Raw genomic sequence first — 27,939 nt, forward strand, 5'->3', positions numbered from 1 at the left:
GTGTCTTTGCTATTGTATTTGGTGACTCATCTTTCAAATAATCATCTCTGGAAGAATTTTGTGCCAAGATGAAAAAACGCCTGGATTCCAGAAGTGTGTGCGCTTTTCCGTGAGCACAGCCTGGCCAGGAGCTGGGGGAGCTCTGCTCATCGTCCCCTGCAGGAACTGGGGTGTGGGGGCACGGGCTGGCACGGTCCCCTTGTGGGGCAGCACCTGCTTTGGGCACAGGCTGGGGAGGGACAAATTCTGGCAGGAGGTAGCGCTGCCTCGGGCAGGTGATTTGACTGGAGAACGGGATCGGGCACCCCCGGCCCCTGTGTGTGCCCACAGCTCCGGGGCTGAGCCGCGGCTGCACAAACCTCCTGCCAGCACCTGGAGCGTTCCCGCATCCTCAGAGCAAAATATGCAGATTAGCTGAGTAAGTGAAGTGCTGTAAGCTAATTAATTCAACAGACTCACTGTTCCATAACATTAAACCTACACAAGGAGGATGTGCTGGAATTAGCTTCCCCTGGAAAACATTTCCTTGCTGCTTAACGAAAAGTTACACAAACTTATTAAAGACTTAACAAGAAGGTGAATAGCAAAGGAGCTGTAGGTGCTGTGTGGGCCGAATTGGAGCAGCTGTGCCCATGGAAAGCACAGGATTCCTCAGTGGCACCGAGAAGGCTCCAGCAGCAGATGTTAACCTGGTGATGCTAAAACATGCCAAACCATAAGAAACTCGTAGTGTAAATGGCTCAGAAAGCAGTGCTGCTTGGCCCCACAGCTGCGGGCAGCCCCTCGATCCCCGCAGTGTCTCAGTGGGGTGGCAGCCACGTGCCCGGTGCCATCCGCACGCTCGGGGCGGGCAGAGCTGTCCTTCTGCAGGGCTTTGTGCGTGAGCCCGCTACCTGCTCCGCATGACGTACGTGCTGGGGTAAATACGCTCAGTTCTGAAATGAAACCCAGCCCTGAATCGTGTCTGTTTGGGCTGCTCTGTGATTTAGCAGGGATAAAGCAGCCCTTAAAGTGAGAGAGGAGATAACATTGTGTGTTGGTTAGTGGTGGAAGTGCACTCAGCTGACCCCACGTTACACCAGGGGCTGTCCGGACCCACACTGCCCAGTGCTCTCCAAGGGAATCCAAATATCACTGGAGAGCACCACCAAAGTGACTGATGGGCACACAGGAATGTCCTAAAAACACTGATGTTCTTGCAGGGCATGGGCTTTAATGGGAAGGCTGTGTCTCTAGGTGTAGCGTTCTCCAAAAGCTGCAGTTCAGCTGGTTCACCCCCCAGCATGGGAGGACGAGGCTCCCCTGCTACAGGGTCTGTCCCAACACTGCGTCTGTCCCTCTGCCTGTGTGTGCTGGTTTGTACCCAGCACCCTTGGGAATGCCTGACCTGTGGTGTCACAGTCCTGACTTCAGCTCGTATTGCTGTGTAGCTCTTGTTTTCTGTGTTTAAAATAATAAAGTGGACGCTGCAGTTTTGGCCAGGACCAAAAGCTGACTTTCTGGTTTGAGCTCTGCTGCTGCAAACAGAGCAAGGCAGATGGCCAAGCCAGTGGCTTAGGCCATTCCCTCTCTGAGTTGCCTGAAAAGACATTTTCGCTAATAGAATGGGGATAAAACTCACAGTAGAGTATTTCTAATGTACATTTTTGGGAACATGGGCTTGGTGTTTTGTTTGGGTTTCGGTTTTTTGCTTGTTTATTGTTTCCTTTCTGAGAGTGATTCTCTTATTGTAAATCTGATAAACCTACTTTGCCACATTAGTTGTCACACCTGGAAGGAAAGCACCAGACGTATGGTTTTATTATTAAATCTTGCTAGTGGAAAATGTTAGTTAAGCTATTATTCTCTTTTTCAGCGTAGAGGTGGCCCCTGACCGCACGGATGAGCCGTGTTTGCTGTGGTGTGTGCACTCCAGCTCCAGAAGCTGCCGTGCCGCTCAGCAGGATCTCCCCTTCTGTGAACTCTGACAGACTGTGTGAACTGGAAAGTGGCCAAATCACAGCCTTTTTTCGTAGTCACTAATGAACCGTCTTTGCAGACTGGTATCACACTAGGTGGAGGCTGCTGTGGTGTCAGTGTTTAGGACTAAGAAATGGCTGCACTTGTCTCAGGAGATGCAGTGAGCTTTTAAGACAAAGCAAACTTCTGAACAGTGAACCTTTGCTAGACAGTAAACCTTTGGTAGACAAACGGGTCAGCCCACAAAGGGCAGCCAAAATTGTTGGTGCTTGAGCAAAACACCATGAATGGCTTGACCTCCTTCAAGGAGATGAGCTGCTGAGAGTGGCCCGTCTTCATCTGCCAGGGTTTGTAGTCATGCAACTCCAGCAGCGCCCATCACTCACAAGTGCTTTCAAAGCCATGGGGCAGTGTGGACAGTGTGGAGCAGAGAGTCGTAGTTCTGAGAGATTAGATGAGATGATCAGGAATTACCCGTGATGAGACACTCTTCCCAGGTGAGCTGGGAACCCTGGGGCTGGGTGCTGTGCACAGGGAAGATGCCGACCCCCCTTTCCCTCCCTGCTCTGCGCTGGAGGTTGGGTGCCAAGGACGTATTGGCGTGCCATCTAGGGCCAGACTAGCCTGGCCCTGCGGGACCCTGGGGACACGGGCGCTGCTGCCTCAGGACAGGGCAAGAGCGTCACTGCAGGAGATTCCCCTGAGAGAACACACCGCTGGGCTCTGGCCAGTGAAACTAAAGGCTGCCGGTCACAGACACAGTGAAAACATTACAAGAATTACTCAGAGGGACTGATGTACAGGGAATTGTCACGTGAATGGAAAGATTCCCTGAAAAAAGCTGATATTGTTGGAGGACTTGCTCTGAGCTGCTTATTCTGCTCAGACGAAATCCTTAAAGAATGGAGTGTGGTCACCTTTGGTGACCCACATATTCCTCACTGCTTTCATTAACTCCAGCTTATTTTGCAGGTAGCTTTTAAAAGTAAAGGCAAAAATCATCCATTAGCTTTCCCTTGTTAAACCAGGGCTGAGGCTCAGCTGAGTCTATCTGCTCAGCAAGGCTGGGCACTGCGCAGGGTCCCTGGGGAGGGGACAGGATGTTGGTCCCAGGGAGGGACACAGGAGCATGGGCCAACCTGCCCTGGTGGCAGGGACAGCCGAGGGTGCAGGTACCACCCCGTGCACTTGTGGCTTTGTAACCCTTGTCTCCTGGGAAGCGTCTCTGCCACGGCCGCGCATCATTCGCCTCTGCTAACGAGGGGCTGGCAGCTCTGCTGGACCTGCTGCTGGGGTGCCCGGCCGAGCTCAGCCCACTGGCCCCACAGGCACTCCAGACAAGCTTTGAAGGATTCTTACACTATTAGTGGGGTATATTTATAACTGTTTATCTCTGTCAGTTGGGTGGAAAATTGCCAGATGTGTCATTTGCCTTCATTACACAGACATCTCTCATGTTATCTGGATCAGTGCGTTTAAGCGGTGTGTCACTGCTAGGGAAAAGCTCATTTCTCCTGAGTGGTGGTGACGTTAGTGGGATCTGCATATGGAGAGTGACACCCTGGAGTTGAGTCCCGGTACAGGACAGGTCTGTCCTCTGCTGCTCAGGGTGTTCGTCTCGGGCGCTGTGCTCTGGTCATGGGACCATTCCAGGTCAAACACGATGGTAGTGCCCACCACTGGTTGGGGTTACGGGATTAATTACCCTTCTTGACAGCTGTGAGGTGCCACTCAGCACCGCACTGGGAACCCCGGACGGGGCTGTTCGCCTGAGAGGTGCTCAGGAGTGCTGAGGGGGTCTCAGCTGGGCAGGGGTCTGCAGAGCACAGACATCCCTGCCCACACACAGCAAGGGGGAAAGATAAGAATGGCTTAAATAGGAAGAAATTGTCTCCAAATAAAATGTTTTCCCTTGTTTCCCATGGTACAGTGAATTTCCTTCACGGACAGATAGTCAGAGTTGAGTCCATTACACTCCCCGCTTTTTGCCTTCAAACATAAATAGCTGCATATCATATAAGTGTTTGTTATGAGGAAATGTGTATGCTAGGAAAAGTTAGACATTAAATCATTATATCATGCAGAAAGATATTGCTAAAGGGAGAGGATTACTTACTATATTAATTCTGTCCTTCAGCTACCCGTATGTCTCTCTGCACATAATGACTTTAGTCACAAAATGCGTTGTTGCAACAATCCCAGTTCGTCTCATTTCTGATTTCTCGGAGCCTGTGCCCACGGTGTGTCCTGCCTCCCTCCCTCCCAGGGCACAGCCAGGCTCTGGCAGCCGCTGGCCTTGCAGGGGTGCATGCGGCAAGTGCTCATATCGCTGGGGCTACTAGACCTTGTTACACCTAACAATTTCCAAAGTGTCCCTGTTGGTGGTAAAGTAACAGCAAAGTGACCCTCCAATTATTTCTTCTGATTTCAAGTATTTTACCTGAAGTCAGAAGTGCTCCTTAAAAGGTATCAAAAATATTTTAATCAGATTTTGTTCTTCCAGTGAGTGACTCACAGTTTCTGAGATCAGCAAAACCAAAAAACCCCAAGCAAAAGGCACCACAAAAGCTGGAGAGGTGAGAATGGACTTGTTTTGATGTTTTTGCCTGGAAGAACAGGGACGTCACAGCCCAGTGGCACAGGGCGCAGCAGCCACCGCGCTGCACCTCGCGTCACAGGCACCCACCGCCGTGCCAAGGGGGCAGTGGAGGGCAGGGAGCCGGGAAAAGGAGATTATTTGTGCTGACAAAGCTGTAACAGGTCCTTGTGGGTTTGCAGCCTGACCAGCTAAATAACCCCGGTGTTGCTCTCCTCACAGGCTCGGGTGTCAGAGAAAAACTGTGTTCAGTCTGTGAAAGCTGATGCTGGAGCACTTGCCTGATGCTCTGGTTTCCTGTATTTGCTGATGTAGGTGCAGAAAGCTCAGTGCTACACACAGGACAGGGAAAAGCAGCAAGCAACAGGGTCTTATATCACCATCTAGTATGTCATGCTTATTCAAAGGGCTCTGTTTGAAACCTGGCATCGGCACATACTGAACATGTTGCATCTTCGCTGGTACCTCTTCAATCTGGTTTGCAAGACATCCTGGAGGATGTGACCTTGGAAGGCAGGCGGAATATCGAACCTGCATAATAAGAGCATCTCCGCATCGGTGGCAGCCTGTTGGGTACAGGGCAGTTAATAAATAATGAGGATGTCAAAGATAACAGCAGGGAAGTGGGAGCAGGTAGCAGCTTTGCAGCCAGCGTTCTGACAGCCGCCTGGCAACGGCCAATTAAGAGGCTGCCGCTGCCGCTCAGCCCGCGCGGAGCGTGTCCAGCCGGGGGACGCGGCCGCGGGGGGAGCAGGACTAGGCTCTGCAGAGCTGCCCGGGGAGCAGATCTGGGGCAATGAAGGGTGAACCCACCCACAGCGGCTGCCCAGGGAGCGACGCTCCGGCCAGGCGTGAAGGGACGTTCCAAGGGACTGCAGGTCGGATGAACGCAGGACTTGTGTTCTTGGGGCACAGCAGCCCTGGCCCCATGCGAGCGGCAGCTCCTGGGGGTGATGGGCCCTGCCAGACAGATGTTTGTTTCAAGGCTTGAATTCACAGAATCACAGAATGTCAGGGACTGGAAGGGACCTCGAAAGCTCATCCAGTCCAATCCCCCTGCTGGAGCAGGAACACCCAGCTGAGGTTCCACAGGAAGGTGTCCAGGCGGGTTTGAATGTCTGCAGAGGAGGAGACTCCACAACCTCCCTGGGCAGCCTGGGCCAGGCTCTGGCACCCTCACTGAGAAGAAGTTTCTTCTCATATTTAAGTGGAACATCCTATGTTCCAGTTGGTACCTACTGCCCCTCGTCCTATCATTGGTTGTCACCAAGAAGAGCCTGGCTCCATCCTTGTGAATTATATCGTCACAATTCAAATCTTAGGAATCTGACTACATTTGAGGTGTAATTGATCTTCTGATGACTTTTTAAACATCTGCTAAGAGGGGACAGCTTTCCAAACAGCAAAAGCTACACCAAAATGATCTTGATTTGAATAAGTATTCCGTCCTTGTTTGGTAAATATACCCAGTGTTAATGGTGCTTAATGGTGCCTGTAATTGGTGTCTAAAGTTATTTAAAAGTAAATTTACTAGAAAATAATTAGCAATTTTATAGTTCACTACTTCCTAATTTTGTTGATAAAAGTTTTTCAGTGTTTTTATCAGACGACACAATAGGGCCGTGCTGTGAAATAGCTTTTTTCAAACTAGCAGGAAATTATGCACACAAAATAAGATAAAAAAATTGTCACCCTCCTTCCTTTGCCTGGCAGCCAGCCCTCTCCTTCTATTATCCACTGATTTATCCTTAATCAGCAGCAAGTGAAGCCTCCCAGGCATTGCTCGGGAATTTGTTCTTTGTGACCTTGCAAGGTGCGCCCTGAGCTGCGAGGCCAGTGAGGAAAGGTGTCCCCACCGCAGGGACCATCCTAGGGTCCCCACCACAGGAACAATCCCACTGTCCCCACTGCAGGGACCATCCTGCTGTCCCCAGCGCCGGGTCAGGAGGTGGTGGCCGGTCCTGGTCGTGGCATGCACTGTCCCCCAGCCCTTGTAGCACTGGTGGGGCCGTGTCCCATGATATGGGTCAGAGGGACTGGCTGACAGGGGTCTGCACTCAGGGGTGCCGGTGCTGCCGGGAGAAACGGAGCAGAGAAATGCAGCTGCTACAACATTTTATTATTTAGTGCTGTGGGTTCAAGTGTTCAGTTCAGGATTTTCATATCGTTCAGGTACAGAGTGACACCGACAAACAGAGACGTGTTTGGGAGGAGGTGACAGCACAGCAGTTTGGTTTCAGAAAACACTAACTCTCCATTTCCAGTCTCTGAACCATAAAGTACCAGCTTTTCCAGAACAATGAATCACCCAGACTGTGTATAAAATTAAATATAATTTATGCTTTGCTAATTGAAATCAAATACAAAATTCAATTTCCTGTGTATTCTAATGCTGACATTTGAATAGTTTAAAAAAAAAAGTGTTATTAACCTGACTCTCTCATTTGGCAGGCCACTCTCCGGCCAGATAGAAAATAATTCCCGTCAGGCCCCTGCACTAGCACGGCACACGGTGGGGACACGGGGTGCAATTCAGAAAACAGAATAACCCACCCGCAGAGCCCCTGGTGCCCCAGCCTGACCCGGCCTGGCTCGTGCGTCCCCATCCTGCCCAGCGCGGCGCAGGAGCCGGTGGCTCCACAGGGCACAGGGGAGGCCGGGGGTCCCGTCCCATGCGGGGCAGCTGGTGTCTGTGGGGCAGCTCGGAGCGGGGCCACTTGGTGGCTCATCCTGAGCTGGAGATTGCAGCCAATATAAAAAAATAAACCTCTGAATATATGGCAGAAAGAACGGGAGCGAGAGCCAGGGCAGGGCCAGGGCACGGGCAGGCCCAGCACCTCCCACGGCCCCTCCCCAGCTCTGTAAACCATCGGTGGCCTCTCAGGTGCAGAGGGGACGTGCTGGGAGCCCTGTCCCCATCCCTGCTCCACGGTCCAGCTGCAGGACTGAGCCCAGGCGCGACTGTGCTTTGTACGGCCACTCTTGCCCAGCCACACGCTGTGACCTCCCCAACGGGACACTTAGCTGGGCTGTAATGCTCAGATGTGGATGCATTTTTCGGATCTCCTGTCCCTCCAGCGATGGGCATGATGAGAAGCGTGATGGTGGCTTGATGATGGTTGGGGACCAAAGGCTCTTCCCAGGAGACCCCACCCTGGGCTACCCAGGGGCAAGGGGGCAGCGCTGTGAGCAGAGCAGGGCTGGGGTGTCAGGGAGACCTGCTGGGGGATGGGGGCACTTGGGGGCTTGTTCAAGCTCAAGCAGACCTTGCTTGGGAGGAAAACTGCTCCTTGTTAAGCTGACAATGGGGGCTGAGAGTCCAAGATTTGGCCATGGAGGCCCAACGGTCACACAGAGCCACCAACCTGTCAGGTCCTGGCAACTTGCACCAAATTGTCCAACACCAGTTTTCACTTAGGAGCTGATCTGACATTCTAATAACATGGGAAACACTGTAAAATTATGCATATTACATATTTCCAATTTTCATGTAATAATTTTGGGATTTGTGGGTCTGTGAAAAACTGTGTTATGTCAGGAGCTGCTTTTAAACCTCATCAAACTAATCGGAACTGACATGGCGTTCGCAGGGACTTGCGATGCCCCTCCGGCATGGCCCACAGTGTAAATTTTCCAAATAACTTCAGCTCTTCTTTCATCCAGTCCAAGGCACCAGCACCACTTCATGGTGTAATGAACCACACAACAGGCCATGAAACCCAGAGCAGGTTCAGCTTGTTACCCAACCTAAGAGCGATTTCATCTGGTTAGCTGCATCAGTAGGGATTTCTTGCCACCTTAATCAAAACTGAGTCCTGGTCCTCCCACAGCGATGCAACGCCACATCTCTGCTGGTTCCCAGCAGCCAGGGGCTGTGGACTCGCACGCAGCACCATCCTTACCCCTCGTTAAACGAGGCAAACAGCCAGCAATATCCGAGTGCCCTTATAAATCACTTCTGTGAAGGGAACATTTCAGGAATGGTAGCTCTGCGTTTTTCCTTTTGGTCCCTCTCTCACTGTGTTTCTCTCAGTGATGGAGATGGAAACAGTGCTGCTGTGTCGCGGTGCTGCTGTCCTGCTCTCCCCAGTTCCAGTGTGCAGCTCTTGCCATGTGGCTGGAGGATCCAGTTGGGATATGGGTTTATTCTGCAGTTTCTATCAGGATTTGCAAATTTGGTTGAGTGTTTGGCTTGGTCATTTCCACTAGAAATAATACATTTTTTGTGCAGAGCAGTGCTCACCCTGGGAATTAATTGCTTTTTTGTAATTCCGAAGTAGAGACGAAGGCTGCTTCCCCATTTTGCAAACCCAGCTGTCAACAGCAAGCAGTGGAGCTCTCATGTCCAAGGTGCAAATGAAGGGCAGTGCCAGGGCTCTGACGGTTAGGTGGGGCTGTCCCACCGCCTCTGCCCTGCAGTCCCCCCCAGTTCCCACCAGGAATGCCCATCTCCAAACCGCAGAGCTGGCACAGCCTGGCCAAAGGTGTTCCCCGGGCACACGCGGCTCCGCACCACGGCTCACAGAGACCCCAGCTCGCTCCGGCGGCTGCCTCGGTGGGGGCTTCACGGCTTCCAGGAGGAGCAGGGGCTCTGATCTCCCAGGGCATCCCAGCAGAGCAGGAACACCTCTCCAGCAGCAGGTACACCATCCGTCAGAGGAGAATTGGGCCCAGGTGTTTTGTGGCACTTGGTAAATACTAGTTTTAGTGCAACAAGTAATTGAAACATCTGGTGCAAAAGAAGTTTCTGTACATAGTCCCTTTGCAGCGTAACTGGCTTTATTCCTTCCACACACAAATACCAGTGTGCATGTAAATGCACGTCCTGAATTTACCAGATCTGATGCTGCTGTTGGGCAAAACTAAAAGCCAGGCAGGAGAAATCAAATCTACTGGGTTTTCTCAATGCTGCTGGGTTTTGTGAGCCACCCATGAGCGTAACCATGGCAGGAGCTGCTGGTCCTGCCCGCCTGGCTGTGTGGGGACACCAGCGGCGGAATGTCAACACAGAGCATCCCATCACCCTGGGGAGCCCCATGGCCCTGCCTCTTCCTCCTCCCACCCACCCCAGAACCCTCAGTGTCGTGGGGGGAGAGCCCAAGTGAACCCGAGGTGACGTCCCGCTGAGGTTTCAGAGCTGGAAATGCGGGACAGCTTTGGCTGCAACCCTGACAGCGCAAGAGTCTTGCGCTCCAAGGCTGAGCCGCCAGCCCGGAGCGAGTCTTGGGTCTCTAACAACGACTTGCATCTCAGAAGAAAAAAGCTTTTTCCTGATTTCATGGTTCTACTTATCACTTTCTTCCTGCTCCCACTGGAAATCTTGGCCCGTCATTTGGTAAAACATGACATTGAATGGTTTGTAAAACTTCCGCAGTCTGTGGATGACATCTGGGTCTATTTGGGGGTGAGTTCGACCTTTGGACTTGCCCAGGCACCGAGGAGCACTGCTGTCCTCTGGCTTCTTTAGACAGGGGAATCCCTTGGTTTTGTTAAAATAAAAATGCTTCTCTGTCACAATCCTCTTGAGGCCTAAGAAGTCCTGGACCTTGGCCATTTCCCCAGCCGGGTCAGTGATAAGCCTCTCACCACTGACAAAAAGGATCTGGGAGAGGGGGAAGTACTGGAGCCAGTTCTCCAGGTGCAGGGCATAGATCCCGATGCGAATCGCGCTCCAGGAGGCATCGATCAGCCCCAGGGTCCGGTTCTTGAAGGCCAGCACTTCAAAGGTGGGGATCTCCGGCTTCTTGGAGAGCGTCTGCGTGTAGTCCGAGATGGCGCGGGTGACCGGGTTCCTCACCACCACGATCAGCTTCGTGTCCTTGGCCATGGAGTGGATGCGCCTGGGGGCCTCGTTGGTCACGAAGTAGCTGGGGGTCTTCTCCATGGTGATCTGGCCATCCAGTGTCTTGGGCATCACGTTCCTGTGCAGAAGCAGAGGAGAGGAGTTAGCAAGGGGACAGGGACACCCCGGGGATGCTGGGGAGCAGGGATGCTGCCACCGCTGCAGGCCCTGAACCAAAGCACTTCTGGCTTTGTTTCTTCTCGGACCCTGGACATGATGAGCACCCAAAGTGTTAAATCAGCCTTGGTAACACATTATACAGTCAATTCGCCATAGGCGTATGTAGACAAAAGTTAATTGACAATAAACCTGTACAATACCTGTCTGTTCAGCAAGCCATCTGCTTCCATTTGCTCAATTAAGCCCATTCACTTCAGAGCCTTGTACCAGAGTGGTGCAGTTAGGATTACACAAGACCTTTTTGTTATGATGACATGCTTTTAAATGTCTCAGCTAATAAAACTTAATACAGAATAAGATCCCTTGCTTCTAGTACAATAATTAAATTTATTTACTATCTTGTGTGTGAGAAAGAATGACTTTTCTTTTATCTCTAATTCACATGCTCTGTCAATAATTAATTGCTGCTGGGTTTTGAGCTTCCTGTGCAAGCACTTTTATTAGCCAAAAGGAATTTGCCTACTGGATAAATTAGCATGTAGCAAGACTTTCCTGGATAGTGCATTACCATATTGTAAAACGAAACTGCAGCGAGATAGCATTTACATCTAAGAAAATGAAGAAGTAAATGCTTGTCCCAGCTGCCCCAGTTAAAGATTATCATAGCAAGCTGGGAGGTGTTAAATGATGTCACCTGTAAGAAAGAGGACTTGGCCCCTTCACACCCCCTCGGCTGATGGAGCAGTGGGAGGGCAGCACCAGGCAGAGCCCACTGGTGCCATGGCGAGTCCTGGTGCCCTCCTGATGCCCTCCTGGTGCCCTCCTGGTGCCCCCGGCACGGCAGGTGAGCTGAGAACATGCATGCGGCTGCGGAGCTGCCATGTCTGCCAGAGGGTTTCTGTACCTGCAGCATTATCTGGTCAGAGGATTCACAGGCATAGTACTGACTGCTTAACTGTCTTTTAACAATATTTTTATCTAAAGCCTTTCAAATACTCATGCCTAGACACACCCACACCAAGCGTATGTTGTTTAACCTGTTGTTGGCTAATTTGCCCCAAAGATGCAGTTCCTGCTGGTGCTGCTGCCTGCAAGGCAGGACGAGGAGTGGTGCCACTGCTCCTAGTATCACAACTCCCGGTGCCACTGCTCCTGGTGTCACCGCTCCCAGGAAGCGCCTGCAGCGCCAGCCAAGTCTCCAGCACCAGACACGGAGGACGGGGATGCTCAGGGTCTTGCAGGATTAGCCCTTCATACTGCAATTATTTTTAGTACAAACATATGGTGAGGAAACAATGTGAACAGGCTGGCAATGGTTGTGTGAGAGCACTTTGGGCACCACAGAGATGCTGGTGTCAGTCCGCCAGCCCCACAACAGCCATGTCAGGACTCGGGGTGTGTGAGCAGAAGTGGACGTCTGTCCGGGCCCAGCCAGACTTGCCTGTCAGTGTTGCCTCCTATTTGTGACTGCTAAATGCATCGGCTTGCTGTAAAGCTCCCCGTAATTTTTGTGTTTATTGCTGGTGTGATCCACTCGGCTGGGCTGGTTTTGCCAAGGTGCTGCTGGAGGAGCTGCCGGGTCTCTTGGCAAGAGCGAAGGTGGGTTTGGTGCTGCCACAGCAGTGCTTGGAGCCCGGAGGGTCCAGCAGGCCCACGGTTGCAGTGTGCCCGTGGGGTGCGGCACCACGGGGAGCGGGAAGAGGCAGCTCCGGTTTCCGAGTGGAGAGAACATCTGCTGAGGGAGCCGTGGCCTGGATAACAGGAGAAGCAGCAGCACGGAGAATCCTTCTACCTTGCAAATCGTGATGGATGGCCAGGCAAGCACAGAACCCCTGCCCCGCGGTGCTCAGTTACCCTGACGCCCACGCAGCAGCACCGCACGCTGCTCTGTGCTGTTTCCGACAGGATAAGCTGTTTTCCTGCGCAATTGTCTGAGCAGAAGGAGGGACCAACAGCGGCAGAATTGGCTGGTGTGAGCTCCTCTGAGTCAGACACCCTGGCAGCGTGCGGCAAGCTGTCAAATGTCAAAATGTGGTGATTATGAGATGCTAAAAGCTCTGCTGGACTCCGAGCAATGGACTCTCAGACAATAGGACTCGAGGGAACCATTGCCGTCATCTGCGCTGACCCTCTGCATCGCGCAGCAGAGCCCTGTCCCGGCGCAGCCGGCGCGGTGCCGCCACCGGCACATCTGCTGTGCCGCCGAGAGCTCGGGGCGCGCCGGGGTCAGCTAATGGCACTCTGCTGCTTAGCACCTCGGCTGCAGCGCGAACTGCTCCAGCCACCGCCACCAGCTTATTGGTTTTTTGCACTACATCTTCGTATTGGGTCTCTCTCCCAGCTGACAAGATGCTTTTCTGCAACTAAGAGCCTGTGGACGATTGTCTTGCCTTTCATATTATACTTACTTAGCTTTTACTTTAATTTATGGCTTCAATAAGCTGTTGCAAGAAAAAACTCCAAAAAACCAAACCAAACCTCTAAGCCTTTCCTCTGTGGTGAGGATGCTTCAGACAACACACTGGAAGCAAGTTGTAGTGGCTGATGTTCAAGTATAAAATAGACACACCAGGGGTTTATAAAAGAAGCACGAACAAACTATTAATTACAACATCCCCTTCAGATGATGTTATCACAATAAACAGGAGCCAAGAAATTGCAGAGCTAATAATCTGAAAGCATTCACATTTAAGGGCTGTGTTTAATTCCATGCACAATAAAGACAAATGGAGAGATAGGCCGGCACTGAGGAGAGACAGCAGGGAAGCAGCGATCAAGGAAAAGAGGAGGAAAAGCAGATTCAGCTTTTGCTGTACAGACTTAAGGATAACACTGGGACCTGCAGCGTGTCCTTGGGACACCCCTGGCCCTGCAGGGCACCAGAACTGCTGCAGCTCTGGGGTGCACACACAGAACCGCTTTTCCCAACCTCTGTCTTGTTTCCGAGCTCCTATCTAGGTGCTGCCTTCCCTGGGCAGGTGTGCGACTGCCCGGCCGAGCTCCCGCCCTGCGCAGGCAGCAGAGGCGGCCTCAGCCATCAGCCCTGGAGCCAGCACGTCCTGCATGTGTCCTGCACGTGGCGGCTGTCACCGAGAGAGCGACACACGGCCCTGCCGCTCCTGCCGCTGAGAACAACCCGTTGTTAAACCTGGAGCAGCCGGGGCTCTGTCACTGCAGGAACGCTCCTCAGAGCAGCTCATGTGCACAGAGCCACTCCGTGTGCTCTGCCCTAACCGCACATGTGCCGACAGACTGCAAACCAGCTCAGTGCTCACACAGGATGCGATGCTGCCATCACTCTTTGCCACGCTGGGCCAGGCTTTTCTCCCAGGCAGGACTGCACGGCCTCTTGGACACACTTTGGCTGTTCTTGCAGTGGTTTTGTCCCTTTCGACGCCAGGCTGGGTGATGAAGAGGCAGTGCCGCATTGCTGAGTGTGCCTGACGTGCTCCGCAGAGCAGCCCGGGAGGTGAAGCTGCAGTGGGACCCGTCTGCTCTCAGCTCTGCGCTGGTCCCTCCTCACCTCCCACCCTGCTCTGGCTCCATCTGCCCACCTGGGGAAGGGGACACCACAACGAGCCACTTCCCCTTGGAGGGAGCCCCACCCGGTGCTAAGGACCCTTCACTCCCTCACGGGACATCACTTCTTCACGCTCGGTAGCAGCATCTCTGCTGTGCAATGTCAAAATGAAACTTTTATTGCTGTTCCTGGGCTTGGATCCAGGAATCACCTGGTCCTTCCAGCAGACGATCAAATGCGTATTACTGGGCGCTAGCTTGGGCTTTGGATATTTCTCTCCTCTCCTACTCCTTGCGCAGGGCATAGCCGGCAGGCTGGGGGTCCCAGCCGCTCCGTATGTCCCAGCACCCTCTCTGGCAGAGGCCGCGCTGCCCGTGCTGCTCCCGGGCTCCACTCGGTGCTGACACCGCAGCGCGGCCGCTGCGCCACAGGAGGACGTCTGGCTGCCGGTGCCCGGCTCGGGGCCAAAGCCAGCTCTGAGCCCTCATTGGGAAAATGTGCTGCAGTAATTGTTCCTAACTGCTGGCTTCAGACAAGCTCTTTATTTTCAAAGGATACATTTTATATATTTGTGAATTTGCATGTTGCCAAAATCCCCTTGTGGTTTATTTAAATCCAGATTATCTTGTTTATTCCTTCAGTCACAGCTGTCATTTATCTGTGTGTAGGCAGCTTGTTCACGATGTTGCAGGTTTCCTGCAATCCCACTCAAAAGGAGTCTTTGTTAACTGTATTTTCATGTTCTCAACAAGAGAAAAAAGTTCACAGCACCTCCCAGGGCTCGAAGAACCACAGAGCAGGACGCGGATTTGCAGGATTCTGTGCTAAAGAGGCAATGGCCAGGTGTGCAACCGTGTCACCTGCCCGCGGAGCTCATGTCTGCTGCTCCTCGGTGTGGAGCAAACATCTGCTTTTGTCTTCTGAAAAGACAAACATGAAGTCATTTTCCTTTTTTATTATTAACACATTCCAGTATAATTGCTTGAGCTGTCAACTGTGACCTGCCAGTAATTCAGCAGGCGTGGGACTGTCAAGGGGAGAAGAGCATTGCAACTCAAGACTGCAATAGGCATTAAAAGCAGAACCTATTTGCTGTAAGTCCCCAAGTCAAATCTCTTGTTGAATTTGTTCAAACATAAATTTACAGCTGAATTTACATAGGTTTAATGTTTTATAATCTTTTTGGTCTGTGAATCTGTATTCAAGACTGAGTGCATTAGCTTAGAAATATTGTGCTTAACGCTGAAAATAATTTTAATCTCTCCAAAGTCCAATCCTTTGCACATCACTAAACCTCAGAATCCAATCCCTTCTAATAAGAGACACAAAACTTGCATCTGTCGCTGCCTAATAGATTCATACTGCTCTAATTCAAATGGCTTGTACATGTCTGTTAAAAAACATTAAACGCAAATTGTAAAGCACTTTCAGAGAAGCGAGTGCCAGTTCAGACTGGGGCTAAAGCAAAACAAATCTCCCCCGGGAGACTCACAGAAACAGTTCCACGGTTTGGAAGCTGGTGACTGCGGGAGAAGGGGCTGAACCACCTCTGTGGGTTGAGCTCTGCTCTTGCAGGACCCAGTGCCCATAATTTACGGCTGCCTGGGACTGTTGGTTTCCCTCTGCAAGGTAAATAGGTTTCCCTTGTCCCCAAGTTTGCAAAGCCATTTGGTGCCCATGCTAGACACTCTCATGAGGGGCAGTTTGAGATTGCAAGGACCCTGTTCGCTCTGTGCAGCCACCTTCCCGGCCACGTCTCTGTTGAGCTCCTTGGGCAGGACCAGGAGCCCCGGACACGCAGCCGGACCCAGGGGGTCTCACTGCACCCATGTCCCCCGCGGGACCGCCTGGAGCTGCGGCAGGCGGGATGGAGAAGGGATGGAGAACGGTCCTGCGTTGCCATATCAACACCGGCTGTTGACTAACTGTGAGCTGATCTGATCAGAGAATGGCAGCATCGAGTTGCTACGGTAACCGAAATGCCAAATTGGCAATTGTGTCAATACCAAAGTTATCGGAGAGGAGGCCAGCCTGTGCAGCAGGCCCGATCCTGCCCTGGCCACCCGCAGCTCCTGCTTGGTGCGCAGCTCCAGACACAGCACAGGCTCAGCTGCATCCCTGGTGCCGGCTCCAGGACCTCCATCTCCTGGGCCCCCCTGCTCCCTCCTTCCCTTTCCTGCTCCTCCACCCCGCAGACGTGGCTGGGGGACAGTGCCTCTCTCTGCGCCAAGCCCCAGGGACACGGCTCCCCCGCGGTGACGGGTCGGGCAGCCTGGGCTGGCGGGGACACACTGCAGGAAGGATGCTGCCTGCGAGCATCATTCAAGCTGCTCTCCCAGACGCCAAGGAAAATGCCTTTGGAGTACAGACTATTTCTAATGTGATTTTTCATCATCTGGCTCAGTCTAGAGTCCAACAATCGCAATGAAAGGGATTCTATGTCTCCACAAAATGCAAAATCTTTAACAGCTCATTGGCATGTGCTTAAGTTGGCCTGGATAAGAAGTTACTCCTGAGAGCCTGCTATTGATTCTGTCAGGGATTCAGAGATTTTATAGGCATCGCTCAGCATCTCTTTAGTATTTGTACCTTCTTAATGGCTCTCATCACCCATAGAACTCAAAACATCCCCCTGCACACTGGGAAGCAGCTGAATCCGCGCCAGGAGACGGTGCTGCTGCTGCCAGGGAGCACGGCCGCCCTGGGACACAACCCTCCGGGTTCCTCTGGTGTGTTTGAGGAGGTGGGGAAGATACCAGGACCAGGAAAAGAGGTGGGTGAACTTCACCCAGGAAGGCTCCTCTCCTCCTACCACTATGCAACAGAATCAGTGGGCAGCTGGCTGAGTAGCAGACAAAAATATAAATATGCTCTGATTTCACTGGGACCATCTGGCTCATGCATGATAGGCGGGTAAGAATGCTATAATCATGGAGCAGAGAACTAAGCCGATCCATTAAAATCTTTTAGCAGAATCAACTATGGAACCTGTATTAATCCAGCAACGCTTTGTGAACAGACATCACAAGGTTAGATCCATTCAGTTGCAATTAAAAATAACCCTCGCTGTTCAGGCTGCTTGGATAGCTGTTACAGCATTGTGTTCCCAAAGGCTCTCATGTATATAGATTGTTGATGCTTGCACAATGCAATCTGAAATTATGATCTTAATGCTAAATCTTGCTTTCTTCTGTTCTTTCCTCCAGTGGAATTCCTTTGGGATCCGGCTGCTGCCTCCAGAGCTCACACACACACCGGACAGTCCCAGCTGGGGCAGCGCTGCTGTGCTGTCACTGCCTGAATGCCGGGGTGCCCTCACCCCCCGCCAGCCTCGCCAGCAGCCCTGCCGAGCTCACAGGCTGTGCCAGCCCCGAGGAACCGGCCCCCGAGCTGCTGGCACAGCCGCACCAGCACCGTCTGTGGGGGCTCACGGCACACGGCGCCGCTTGGCTTCGCCTGCTCAAAGCAATTTCGGTCCTGGGCATGGAGATGTGTGTTCAGTGTGACATCGTTTCACCAGGGATAAATTTGGCCCCCATCTCTCCAATTTTAGTGTAAGTAAGATTTATTGTTGGTCAGTGCTCAGCCATGAAAAACGTCGTGAAAAAGGCTGGAAATGCATATTTCTAACCCCGGTGCAGTCAGAATTGTTTTGACTAAGCCTCACTACCATTCTCTACAGAAGCACTGCGATGCTGTTCACTGGGAATATCTCGGTGTAGTCTCCCAGACGTAATTGCAGCATTAATCACAGGCAGAGCGAAGCAGCGCCAGCCCGAGCGCCCCGTCTCACAGGTGGCACGGGCGGCCAGCGGCAGGGCCGAGTCCGCCTCTCCCTCCCAGGATGCTCAAGTGAAGGTGGCCTGTTCCCAGCCCAGGTTTCCCTCAACGTACGGGTACAAGTCACCTGAGTGCTACAATAGCTCATTCATCTCCCACCGGCATAGGAGGGAGGGAAACGAGACTGCACAGGCACCCGTGCAAAGTGTTTCCATCCAGCTCTGCCTTGCTGAGTGCTGAATAATATCTGTGGAAGTTTTATGACTGCCAATAATACATGCTATTGATATTGCAGGCTACGGTTCCTGGAAAAGCCACTTTGATACGGAAAGAGGAAGAGAGTGCTGTACACACAGCCCAGTTCACCTTAAATACTGATTTGATTCAACTGGGCTGTTCAAACCATTCCCGTTTCCCAAAGATGGGCCCTTCCCAAGAAGGAAGACCATGAACACAGAATATTAAAATGTAACAGTATGGAGCTGAGCTACACACAGTGAGGAGTCGTTTTGCACCTTCCGGAAAATTTACTTCTACCTGGAAAAAAACCCTGACAATAATGCCAGTCCAAGTGAAAGCACTGCTGCTGTATCATGCTAAAAGCTTTTCAGGGTAGAACAGTAAATAAATTCCACTCTTCAGATGTATCTGGATGTTATCCTAACAGTGCCGGAGTAATAGGCAAGCCATCAACAGCTAAAAGGCTGGGAATTGTCACAGAGGGACAACAGAGGAGCGATATCTGCAGAAGAGACTGAACACCAGCAGTAATTGTGCACATCCCGCTGCTGAGCTCTGGCACTGCGGGCGGTGGGGAAGGAGCCGGACTTGCCCCATGGCACAGAGCGGTTTGGCACCAGGAGCTGGGCCCTCCTGCCACCCCGACCCCTGCAGCCGCTGCTGGAGATCTGTCTGTGGATGGGACGGGTCTGTGCAGACCCACGGGTGCCACAGACAGAGGTTGACCCAGGGGAGGGGAACAGGATGAGGACACGCTCCTGGGGGACAGCAGATGCTGGAGGTAGCCACGCCAGTCCCAGATCCCTCCATATAGACACTGGGTAGCCAGATCTTCCCAACTGCATCAACCTGCCAGCTGTCCAGAACACAGTATCAGAGTTTTCAATGCACAGCGTGTGCATCCGGGCGCAGAGCCCAGCAGCTGCCCTGGGCAGAGCCCGGCTGCGGGTACAGTGATCCCCGACTGCCCCGTCCCCCCTGCTCCCTGCAGCGCCCGTCTCCCCGCTCAGCACCACAGACAAGCCGGCTGCAGCAGTGCCCACGTCCCCACGGCACCAAGAGGCACCGAGAGGTGACACTGCACCATGGTGGCCCCAGCGTCACACCAGCCCCGTGGTGGCCGAGGGCTCCCCGAGTCCCTGCGCGGCTGCCCCGGCCGGACTCCCTGCCGCCATCCCGGAGCTGCTCTGCTGCCTGGGGGGAGCGATGCCAGCCAGGCTGTTGCCAAGGGCACAGCTATTTATTATGTGCTTCTGTCGATTATTTTGGGGTTTAAGTTCATTTATTATGTATGCAAAAATGGTAATACACTGGCATCTGAATGTCTTTTAGGCATACAATATCCTTATTATTCAAAATGTTTTTTCCTCCATAATTGAATGGTTTACCTTATTATTACTTTATGTTAATGACCCTGCATTTCCATTTTTCTATAGGATGCTTAATTGTAAGCAAAGTGCAATCAGAATCAAAGATGCCATCCGTAATTGACAGCATCATAATAACAGCCAGCATCGCAGGAACAAAGTACCAAAATAAATGGCAGTGGGGAGAAAGCTGCCTCTGAAACACCCAGGAAGCTGCTCTGGGCTGGGACAGAGCCCATCCACGCAGGAGCCTCCCCCTGAGCAGTGACAGTTTGGGCATTAACACAGATAGAGTGCTATTTATATCAGTTTGTACATTTAATCAGGTTTTTTTGCAGTTTTCAGCGAGATGTGAACTATATCCCTGTCCAAGGCATTTGGTTCAAATCAGCTGAGACAGAGAATAATCAAGATTTATGATTCTCATTCTGACTCGGATCACACAGTCAGTGCGATCGCTACAGCAGAGCTTCCTCTCCGAGCCCCAGTGACAGACCTTCACTCTCCCCCGCACAAGTGATTTAGCGTCCATCTCGGGACCTGTCACAACGCGGCTGCAGCTCCAGATAACAGCGACTCTGGGCTTCCCCCCTCCCCTCCCGGGCGGCAGCACTGGGGGCACCACGACTGAGCTGGGGGTTGTTTGGCAGAAATCAATAAAATAGCACTTTGCAAAATAAAAGGGATTTCATCTTGTTGTGCCTCTCAGTGCAGCTGAGAGCAGCCAGGAGGAGCAGCCTGTGGTGTCTGACCCTCACACACAGCGGCCTTGCTGGGGGAGCAACACCGCAGGTTCTGCACAACCCGCAGGTTCTGCACGTCAGAGCTGCCCCGTGGTGAGGGGGTTTGGAGCAGGTGAAGGGGGGTCTGCAGCGGGAAGGGCCCTGGGAACAGCTCGGGAGGCAGCTCCCAGCCCCAGAACGGGTCAGCAGTGCCTCCAGCAGACACCCCCATCTCCAGGGGCTCAGCACTGGCCTGGGGGACCAGATCCATGCTCCCCAAGGGCTCAGCTGGGAAGCAAATGTTTAGATAAAAATTAAATGATCCAAAAGCAACTCTATTAAAAACAAGCCAGGTGATGGGAACGCAGCAGTGGCGAGGCTGTTTCCAAGCCATTTTGTGGGTTGGCCTTGGTGCGGGCTCTCGGATGCTCCAGTGGCTCTTCCCCAGACACCTGCTCCCATCAGCACGAGGCGGCCGCCGGCCCAGCCACACGGCTCAGCCACAACTGTGGAGAAGGCTCCTGGCACAGCAGAGACACCCACAGGCTGCATCCCCAGGCAGGATCCCCCCTTGGGCAGCACAGTGCCAGCGACAAACCCCGTCTCCCGTGTCTGGTCCACGAGCAGAGTGCTGTGGCCCCAGCGCTGCGGGTCCAGCCTACAACAGGGCTGACGGGAGCTCTGGTGAGCTGGGAAGGCGAGCACGGGCTCCTCTTCCCTTACGCACACTGAAGGCAAAGGAATGTGCCAGCCACAAAGGAAAAACAAACACTGTTTACTTGCAACAGTGCAGTCTCCACACGGTGACTTTGTCAGCACAGGTGCCTGTTACTGTTTTGTTTTCTTCAGGGTTTGTTTAGCCATCTTTTCCTCATATACACTCTGGGCAGCACAGCTTAGATTTAGCCAGGACCCTCTGTTAAATTCACATATGCAGTATAACATTCAAGTAAGTGAAAACACAGACTGATGCCACTCCAGTCAATAGAGTAAACAATTCCTGGTTTGGATAAACAGAATTACTAGTGCTGAAGAGCCCTGGGCAGCACTGCACACTCTGATTAGTGTAAATGCTAAACACAAACCAATTAACACTCTCTAAGTCTGCTTATCTCATGTCACTTAGTGTTAAAATAAAGCATAACACTAAATACACATATTGATTTAGCCATTAAATCTACCATCACTCAAAATAGCTCATTATATTACTGAGAAACAAATAAAGTCACCTTAATTTTCAGAACCTAGTGTATTATGAACAATTACTTAATTGCTCCATCCAGCACCAGGGAGTTACTACTGATACTGAGAACAGACCGATACTGCTTACCCTAAAAATTAAACCTAGTAGGACCACAGGCAGAGGTGGCGAGAGAGCACCTGTGTCACCCCATGTCACCCCAGGTGGCCTCACTGCAGAGAGCCAGGCCTCACTGCCTCACTTACAGAGCCAGGACATCAATTCACCATCACTGAGAAACTGTCGCTCTGCTGGTACCAGTCACACATCACGGGCATCAATGAGCTCCTCAAAGGGAGAGGACGACTGTCCCGGCAAACGCTTCTGCTCCCCTTTTCCAGAGCACAACCAGCACCAACGTGCACCGGTCTTAGTCCTTGAAGAACCAAAGCTACTTTTGGTTTGATTTGGGTTTTACGTGCCTGTTCATTTAGGAACCACTGGAAGCTGGTGTGTGGGAGGCTGAGATTGGGAAGAGCCCTGCTGGAGGCATCGTGCCCTAACGAGCAGCGGGAGCAGGCGGGGATGGGACATGTGGCTGTTAGCAGGCAGTGTGTGATGTTTACATTCCTAATTACAAGAGCTAATTCTTCAGTTTGGCCAGGTGTCCCTTCTGCAGACAAGGTTAATGGGATGTGAGAGGCCACAGCTGCCACAGCACCAAGTGAGGAGGACAGGCAAGGGACAGCAGTATTAATCAGCCAGGAGCGATGCAAAACTGGTTATCTCAAGCTGTTTGGAGGCACGGATTAAAAATAAATCTCCCTGAGTTTAATATTCTGCCAGTCAGCTCCTTTTTGTAGGTGGAATCTATTAAAAATTATCTTTCTGCTAAAATGCTAAAGTATTTTTGACATTTAACAGCTTGCTTCAAGCAAAAAAGTGCAATAAATACATGGGAGAGCTAATTGGCTCCAGTACACCCAACATCCAGCCCGCCATGAATGCGCAGAGCAGTGCCAGCAAACTGATGGCTCCAGCAGACCCCGGAGCCTCCCGAGCAGCTGCTCCCGCCACCCCTGTTCACCCCGGGCAGTCCCACCGGGACCCCGCAGCACAACAAAACCAGCTGCACACTGAGCGTTCAGACCCGAGGGGACCGGGCGCAGGGAGCACGTGCTGTGATTTGGTCTTACCCAAGTCTATACTTCAAGGTACTTAGTTTGCTGCAAGACGCAGAAGGAGCTGCTTGGCACTGTAGTCTTCTCAATAAAAATTAATGCTTTAACAAGAAGCCAAATAGCTACAGCTAATGTACTTCTGAATGAGATCTAAATTTTATTCATAAGCATCAGTGTCAGGACTAAAATAACAGTTTTATGGACACTATGAGCATAAACAGCTCCACTGATACAAAAACAGAAACTGCACTTCTGAATGAATCAACTCATTCATTTGGAACAAAAGCATCATTTTAAATACATGCTTCAAATAGAAAGCCAGAAACTATATTCTCCTTGTGAGCGTGCTTCCAAGAAATGCTCTGCAGAGAATGGAGAGCAGCTCCTGGCGAGGGGATGGTGATTGGGAACGTGCTGGGGAAAAGGAGAAGAGATCACTTGGAAGCTGCTGGGCCGTGGGGTGGGATGGCGTTCCCACCTCCTGCATCACCTGTGTGGAAAAGATCCCCGGTGGGAAAGAAGAGGTGTACGGCACTGCAGAAACCCCTGCCAAGCTCCTGCACTCTGGATGCGCTGATGCCTGTTGAAATGGGCTTCATTTCTTTGGGCTGGACTGCAGCACCCTCTGCTCTCACACACGTGCTGCAAGTGGGAACAGCACCGAGCACTTGCAGTCGCTATTGCAACACCCCGGGCACAGCAACCCTCACCCAGCCCAAGCAGCCAGAGCTGTGGCTGGGACAGGCCGAGCCGAACCCGCTGCCCCGGGCAGCACTGCACAGCACCATGGTCGGACAGACCCTCCAGCTCTCGGTGCCGCGGGGCAGCTCCCCCCGCGCTGGGCTGTGAGCACAGGCAGCCCAGCCCTCCCCGCTGCCGTGCTTCCAGTAACTGGGGTAATATATCTGTGGCCACAAATGAAAGATCAATATTTATTTAACACACACACTACCCTTTAGAGGCCGTTAATTGTAAATTAATCATCATTAACTGACAGTAATTGAACATGCTGAAAGCTAGGATGGCAGTGTTCCCCCGCAGCGGGAGGCCCCGACGTAGCCGCAGTGGGGGGAGTGGGATGGGGGGCATGAGAGGAAACGAATGGAGGCACTGCAGCCCTGCACACCCCCCAGGGCACTAAGCTTTGCTCAGCTTGTGGCAATCCTGTGCCAGAGGGACCATGACAGACTGAGGGGGTGTCCTCAGAGCCCACTGCAGCCCCGGAGCCTCAGCAGGACACACTCGTGCTGCAGCCCCAATCTCGCCTCCCATGGGGAAAGCCAGCAGCCTCTGGAGTGGACAAACTGCCATGGCCCATGTGTCATGCACGGGAGGCTGAGGAGAGGGGACTGTCATCAGCTGAGGGGGCTGTGGGCAGCCCCAGGCAGGGGACGCACGCTCGGCACCCACCAGCTCACCGCGGGAGGCTGCAGGAGACACGGCTGTCACGGGCTGTAAGGCTGGGGATGCCTTTCCCATGGGAGGGAGAAGCTGCTGTTTGTGATTTCACAACGATATAAAGCAGAGGTGTGAGTGCCAGCTCCTCCTCCCCTGGCTCTGGGGCACATCAGGCAGGAGCAGCTGGACAGGCTGGGGACAGGCAGGGCACCAGCAGAAGCGCTTCGGAGAGCGCGGCTTTTTTAGATGAACTCGTACATCAGAGGGCTTTTGCGATGCTAGTGTGCTCTCTACTCTGGGGCTTAGAGCAGCTCTACCCTGCATTTCTCGTGTTAGAGTGATTAAGTAACAAAACGTAAGTTAGTCCTTGGTGGGGAGCGCAGGAGAGCGCGGCTGGTCTCCAGTGCCAGCAGGCTGTGCAGAGCGCCTGGCAGAAAGAAGTGCAAATTCCCCTTCTGTAAGGATGACAGTGGCACGAACGCTGACTTTATTAAAATGCAGAATTATTTCAGGGCCCTTTGTTTAGCTCAGAGCCTGGAGGTAATTTTATGTGCGAGGATGGAGCAGCGAGGCTGTGCTGGCTGCCTGGCGCTGCCAGCATTTCTTGGCTGGTGCTGCTGGTGGGAAGGCTTTCCAGCTCCGGAAGGAAGGTCTGCGAAGCCCACAGCCTCCCAGCTTGTTCTTGCTGAAGTTTTTCTGTCCCTACATCCCCTACGTACAGCTCCTGAGGACTGGGCCTTTAATGAAGTGCTCACTTATTAAGTAAGCTGGGCTGCTGCTCCTCCAGACTTGAGTCCTTCCCCTCAGCCTGCCCTTCTGCAGTCCGACTGTACCCGGGGCCTGGAGGCTGCTGCGCCAAGATGCCATCCCTCAATGCTGGTGCATGGCGTCCCCATGTGCCACCCTGGCAGCTCCATGGGACAGGGACAGTCGCATTGACTCCCGCAGCCTGGCGCAGGAGCTGCTGGAGCGGTGGGCAGCAGGGGGACCCACTCCCTGCCCCACGCCGCGGGTGCAGCTGCAGCTCCCCATGGAAGCGCAGGAGCACTGACCCCGCAGCCATCGCACTCGGCATCGCCGCCTGACCTGCCCCAGGCATCCTCAGGCTGGGCAGTTCATCAGCTTTGCAGCCCACGAATTCTGTTTGGATTTGGAGACCTGTAGCTGGCAATCTGAGTCACTGCAAGTTCTGATCAAATGTTGGGGCTTGGCTGGCTCTTCCACAGCTTTGGCCCCTATGCTGAAGGGAAGCGGGTAGGATTTGGCAGAAGAAACCCCTGAATCTGGCACAGAGATGACAATTAGTTTCTTATGACGAAATACTAAAACTCAGAGGGACACGGTTCATTCGCCCAAGTCGGGACTCCAGCACGGCTCAGAAAGAACACCCTGGTCTAGAGCAGCCAGCCAGGCAGGTTCCTGGAAAGGGACCTGCAGAGCATGAAACAGGTTTCCCCCGAACCATGAGGTGGACAGAAGAGAGAGGGAAATGCTGCCCCAGGTCTCTGAAGGCAGCAGCACAGATGCTCACGAACCCTGTCCTGGGAGAGGGTCCAGCCCAGTCACTGACCACCCAGAGCAGCGGCAGGAGGCTCAGGCCGGTGCATTGTGGAGGAGCAGGTTTGGCTGGGGGTGCTGGCGGTGAAGTGGCACAGCCTGCGGCACGGAGCGATGCTGGGGCAGAGGCACCGCAGTGGAGATGCTCTTGGGCGCAGGGACCTGTGCCAAGCACGTCACCTCTGCCTGAACATCATTGCTAAGGCAAACAAAGGCTCCTGGAGCTTGTCGAAAGGGAGGTTTATTGAGATGAAATCTTTGCATCAGGTTATGTGTTCTTGTTTTGAGGAGCTTAAACTATGTCCAAGATCAGGCTAGATTAAATCCTTGACTTCCACTGCTGTTCAGGAAGTCTCATCTAGACTGATTTGCATTTTCATCTGCATACTAATGCTGGGCTTTTAATGAGCAAGAAAACCTTCCTAGTTCATTGGTCCAAAGGTAAAAGTCTGCAACAGAAAGTGATGGAAAGTTCCTGCCGCAGAGCTGCTCCAGCAGAGCCCCCGTGCTGCACGCATGGGACTTGCCGTGTCCTGACTGACGGGACATCGGGGGCTCTGCCGCCTCATCCCGAGAGCTGCGTGGCCACCATTCGGATGTGAGCTGCTGGGGCTGTGTTTCCAGAATATTACACAGTGTTTGACAAAAAGTCAGGTTTCACTGAGCCAGGTTTATCACCTGATAAAAGCCAATACACCCAGACATTACAATCAGAGCAGAGGAAAGGAATAAATCTAGGACTTTTGCTTCTGTGCAGGTGGGTGCAGTTATAGGCCGAAGGAGAAGAGCCGTGCTCTGTGTGACTCCTAAGTCACACCAAGGCCCTGCACACATCCATCACCTGCCAGGTCACCGTCCCTGGGCGCAGTTCTGGCTGCGGCAGCAATCCTCTGCTGGGCAGCACCGACCGCGGTGCATCCACGGCTGCTGAGAGGAGCAAACCTTCAGCCTGCGACGGGTCTGCCCTTCGCAGACCAGTTATCAGTTACGCCTCCTACACATCTTTTCTCTATTTACAGACATAAATCCTCGGCATATCACAAGAAAAGGCTCAGCTCTGCCAGCCAGACTTGTAAACCACTTTACAGTAGCCCACGACTCTGACACAGACATTTCCATGTGGCACCATTTGTGCGCCGAAGCTTCGCCTGAGTCAGGAATCGCCAGGGCTTGTTCCAGGGCTGCAGCTCCCTGGCTCTGCCGGAGCCCACGGTGCAGCTGGGGAGCTGCAGCCAACCTGGGATCTGCCCTGTTCTCCTGGGGAGCTCAGGCCACGTGGGCAGGAGCAGCCGGGGAACCTCCAGGGGCTTTCACCCTGCCCAGGGAAGGGAAAGAGCAACTTTTAAAAGTCAATTAGCTCTTTGTCAATTAGCTTACACTGAAGAAGGTAATTAATTACCTTATCACTACAGTACTCTCGCACTCCTGGAGAAGGCAAGCATTCAAACATTCCTCCTCCCTGCCTGGCACAAGTGATCCCAGCACTGAAACACCTCACACGCTGATCGGGGGGACGATGGCCGGAGCTGCTGATTTTGGGACCCCTGGCCCCAGGCACAGCATCAACGTGTCCTGACCCTCACTGCTCCCTGGCAGCTCAGGCACTCGCAACAGTCGGGAAAAGAGGGAACATCAGAACTGCTGCGCGATCCCCGCTCTGCTCCATGGCAGCACTGGCTGTGCCGGCTCAGGACAGGTCAGGTCCGGCCTGGACAGATGGTGCTGAGCCCCTCGCCGCTGTGCCCATTCTGCTCTGTGCCTGTGCTCTCCTGCTTTGCTACTGGTGCTTCTCCACAGCCTTACCAAGGGCTGTCCCACAGCTGGTGGCTCAGCAGGTGCTGGGTGACAGGGAGGGACACGGTGGATGCTCCAGGTCCCAGCAGGATGCAGCACCACGTCCTGGTCGGCAGTGCCTGGTGAACTCTTTGGTGTTTGGCAGACGCCGCTGTTTCCCAGGCTGTTCCTGAAGCGGGCTGTTCCTTGGCAGACCCACCGCAGAAGCAGCCCCAAGTTCATGAGCTCCATCTCCAGAGGAAGGTGTTCTCCTCACGGCAGCTGCCTTGTCTGGGGCCAAGCAGCGTGTCGCAGCTGTCAGGATAGGAAATCTCCATTAAAAGTCTCCAGAAAAAAATAAAACAAAATAAAAAGGTTCCATTGTAATCCTATTAATGCATCTCCACACAGGTTGGTATCTCATGAAGAACACTTCCCATTAAAGAAATCAATTTAGTATTCGGCTTTCTTCCTGTGGTGCATATTGAAGTGGGATTTGACAATGATGGAAAACAGATTTGCGTTAAATACTGCCAATAATGTCTCATAGCTCAAGGTTACAGCTTCTTGTGAGCGACAGACGCTCGTAATCCAACGCGTTGAAAACACTGCACTCCACTATCAATTATCTGGAGTTATTAGGTTTTAAAATAAACTGCACATCCAGACTTGAGGCCACATGTTTATTTTCCTCGCAGTTGCTT

General features: G+C 52.7%; 1 protein-coding gene across 1 annotated transcript in view; it reads right to left on the reverse strand.

Annotated features, from left to right (window-relative positions):
- Positions 1-6,653: 6,653 nt before the first annotated feature.
- HS3ST4 (heparan sulfate-glucosamine 3-sulfotransferase 4) overlaps positions 6,654-27,939 on the reverse strand; it is a 52,657-nt gene continuing 31,371 nt past the window's right edge. The window contains exon 2 of the mRNA XM_065851104.2: positions 6,654-10,476. Coding sequence (XP_065707176.1) covers positions 9,840-10,476 — 637 coding nt within the window. The 3' untranslated portion in view covers positions 6,654-9,839. The remainder of the gene's footprint in view (positions 10,477-27,939) is intronic.

This window comes from Patagioenas fasciata, chromosome 15 (genome assembly GCF_037038585.1).
Source record: "Patagioenas fasciata isolate bPatFas1 chromosome 15, bPatFas1.hap1, whole genome shotgun sequence".
In the NCBI taxonomy this organism is placed as follows: Eukaryota; Metazoa; Chordata; class Aves; order Columbiformes; family Columbidae; genus Patagioenas; species Patagioenas fasciata.